Source organism: Charadrius vociferus, unplaced genomic scaffold (genome assembly GCF_000708025.1).
Source record: "Charadrius vociferus isolate BGI_N301 unplaced genomic scaffold, ASM70802v2 scaffold39, whole genome shotgun sequence".
Lineage (NCBI taxonomy): Eukaryota > Metazoa > Chordata > Aves > Charadriiformes > Charadriidae > Charadrius > Charadrius vociferus.
The window spans coordinates 1,621,068-1,624,509 of NW_009650188.1; the positions used below are offsets into that span (position 1 = coordinate 1,621,068).

At 56.2% G+C, this 3,442-nt stretch overlaps 1 protein-coding gene across 1 annotated transcript in view; it reads right to left on the reverse strand.

The window, feature by feature from the left end:
- Positions 1 to 809: 809 nt before the first annotated feature.
- The window catches only part of UAP1 (UDP-N-acetylglucosamine pyrophosphorylase 1), a 6,536-nt gene continuing 3,903 nt past the window's right edge, over positions 810 to 3,442 (reverse strand). Inside the window, exons 7-8 of the mRNA XM_009892883.1 lie at positions 1,622 to 1,688; positions 810 to 1,357 (exon numbers count right to left, since the gene is read on the reverse strand). Of these exons, the coding sequence (XP_009891185.1) occupies positions 1,265 to 1,357; positions 1,622 to 1,688 (160 nt within the window). The 3' untranslated portion in view covers positions 810 to 1,264. The remainder of the gene's footprint in view (positions 1,358 to 1,621; positions 1,689 to 3,442) is intronic.

Genomic DNA, 3,442 nt, shown 5'->3' on the forward strand with positions numbered 1-3,442 from the left:
TCTCCCCTGGGACCCACCGCCGCCAGCCCGCCTTGGCCACACACAGCCCAGCTGGCCCATGGCAAGCCACCAGCAGCTACGGCACTGGCCAGGACCCCCCGCATGGCCCCAGCTTCCCAGGGCTGGGGAGCCAAGTGCTCGGCTGAGCCCAGGGTGCCCAACAGCCACCTTGGCACTTGGGGGACTCGGGGACTTCCCCCAGGGGAGCGGTTTGGGCCCCATTCTGAGCCCTACAAGGCAAAAATCCCTCCCCAAGTGGCTGTGGGGCAGTAGGCGGCTGTGCCACCCCAGCCCAGGGGCTGCAGCAGGGGTTTGGAGCAGCAGAGGAGCCAGCCGAGCACCACCTCCCCTCCCAAAATAGAGGGGAGGTAGCAGAGCTGCTGTGCCTCAAGGGCATGGGGACACCATGCTTCAGGGCAGTGGGCGCTGGCAGGAGCCGAAGAGCCCTCCCTGGAAAAGCAGAGAGCAGATGATGCTGCTGGAGGGCACCATGCCAGGCTGGTCTCACCCCAAAGCACTCCAGCAGCGCTGCGCACCCACCCGTTCCTACCTGCTCAAGGCTTGCCGCCACTTGCAGAAATTCCAAGAGGAAAGCACAGCCCTCCGCTTCCTCCAGAAATGCTGCAAACGAGCGCCGCGGGCCAGAGGACCTGCCTGCGACTCCCCCCTGGCAGCAGCTGCCCCTGAGCTGGGCAGAGCGGGGCACCCGGTATGACGCAGTTGGACCTCTGCTCTATGAGTAGAGCTTCTGCGGAAAGCCACCGTCACTAAACCAACACCAGATGACAGACAGGAGGGACTCAAGAGTTTAATCGGGTGCTTCCAGTTGTGCAACGTACAAAGGATGACTAAAAGGGAGGATACGGGCAAAAACAAGGACCCTATTAAAAAAAATAGTCATGTAGATTTGAGAAAAAAATAAAAATTCAAGATTAACCCCAGCCCCGTACCATAAAAATCCTCTGCATGTACAATGACTATTACTATATACATGTTTAAAAATAAATGCCCACAGCCTGGAGTGCAAAGAGCAGTGCCATAGCTGTGCTTTGTGGCAGGGGAATCCATAAAGTGTTCGGTTTTTAAATTAAAATATAAATAGAAGCGTACAACATGCCAAGAACCGAGTGGGTTACATCCTCCTCTGCACAGGGCCAGAGAGAGCAGGATCAGCCCCTACCAGTTACAGCTATAAACCTTCATGTCTCCGAATTTCCAGCCCGCCAGGTGGGACGGCCAGCCCGGCTTGGGCACCGTGCCACCGCTACATCCCGTTCTTCACCAGCTCGTGGATCCCATCCTCGTCGATAATCAAAGGTGCGCGAAACTCTCGGTCCTTCACGTACTTTTCCAGACCCTAAGGGAGGATGAAGCAGCTCGTTAGGAACGAACCACGCATCATCTGCTCTGTGGACCTACTGAGCCTCTCACAGGTGGCTCCGGTCCCCTCCCATGCTCGCGGCTTGGGGGACACTGCCTCAAAAAGTTCCACAGTGAATCCAAGTCAGGCTTTTGTGGCTTATCCCCACCCTGGCCAGGGCTCACACTCGTGCCCCGACAGCCTCCCCACCTACTTAGTTAATTTGCAAGGGCGCCCGACCTCTGGAGAGACACTACTCACTTCTCCTCCGTAGGAGACGAGGGGAGAAATTTCACACTGGATTGGCAGGTCGTTTGCATCCTTCAAGCTGCAGAGAAAAATAAGAAGTCAGGAGCGTTAGCCACATCCTGCCAGGGGAACGCGGATGGGGGCCAGAGATCTTGCAGATGCCAGCGCAGGGGGTCAGCGGCTGTCTGGGGGCACTGGTGGCTGCCAGCCCACGCAGCCCCAGCCAGCACAGAGCTGCCCTGGGTTAGTCAAGCCTTGCGTGCTCTCCAGGTAGGTGTGAGCTAAAGTTTAGATACCAGCAGCAACTGAAAGGGAAAAGAGCTTTAGATGCAGCTTTGATGAGGATCTACGTGCCTTCCCACGTGTGCAACTACAGCAGCGCCTACGCCCCCAGCCTGGACCACAGCCCCGCTATACGTGATGCGGCATGCAAGCTAGTCACCCCTTCTTCATCCTCCTGCATCCTTGGGGTGATGAGAGATGCACTCACAGCACCTTCCTGTCTGGCCGGTCCTCAAAAGCTCCTTTTTTAAACACGCTCATTGTTTAAAGCACAACCTGAGGACGCAGGGTGAGCCTGTCTGCTCACTCAGGGCACTGCCTTTGCCTCTCTGATCAACTGTCTCAGTGCCTCTGTTCCGCACGTGAACCTGAGCTGGTGAGGACAAGGGTAGACCCACACTAGCGCTGCCCACCGCAGCCGGGCCCTCGAGAACAGCCCCAGCAGCACTGCTGGGCAGGGGTCCGCCTGGGGTCCCTTCCCCTGCTCCTGCTGCCACCGGCCTTTGTAGGACCTCCCCCTGGATCCAGGCGGTGTGCAAGCCCGGCCAGGGGGTGTAGATACGCGGAGCCAAAGAGGAACGACAGGGTTCCTGTGAAGGGGTGCCCCTTCACAGCCGCTCGCCACCGCAGCCAGACAGGCATCGCAGGACGTCATCTGTGACAACGCTCCCTTCGCCGAGTTTGAAGCTCGTCCCTGCTGCCATGCGCTCGCTCTGTCCCCTCCTGTCCCAGCTGAGGGTAAATAAAACTTACCCATCCTAACCCAGCCCTTGCACTTGTGTTTGCCTTAGAGTTGGACTCGTTTCAAGATAATTGTTTAAAAAAAAAAAAAAAAAAAAAAGAATTGCCATTAATTGGCAGTGAAGGATAAATGTAGGATGAAGTGCATCCTTTATCCTACATTATAAACTACTGTGATGGCCTAGTTATACACCTGAAAGAACTTGGAGTCTTGAATCAAAAACAGAGACCCTAAGTGTATCCCACCAGGACGTACCAGAAGATACGGCTTCTCCTGAAGGGGGAGAGGTAACAAGCTCGCTTCATCTGAAGTCATTTACACTCACCAGCTCTAAGTCCCGGCCGCACAGACGTGCCCTGCGCCTACAGAAGAACATGCTGCTATTACAGAAGTTGCTTTAGCACTTCTCTCAACTTTCCCGTTTCCTTCTGTAAACTTTCAAGCGCTGAGCCAGGGGCTTTCCCTGGTGTCACAGTCTGGATCTTCAGAACTCATGACCTGAAGTCACACAAAGCACAGCTGGCCGCCTACGCTGAGATTTGCACATGCTACATCAAAGCCCCCTTGACGTTTAGTTAATGTTTTTAATCCCTTTTCAATCTGCCTGGATGCCTGGCGGACACCGGGAAACAGCAGCCGCCTCCAGCTACAAGAGCTGTCGGGATCAGTCCAGGCTGTGCTACGCCGTGGCGCGACGAGCAGGGGAGTGTCACCCAAGGGACACGCCAGCGTGTTTCCCAAGAGCATCCCGCCTGCGGGGTGACCTTTGGGGGCTGCAGGCTGCCTGCCACCCTGCATCCATACCGATG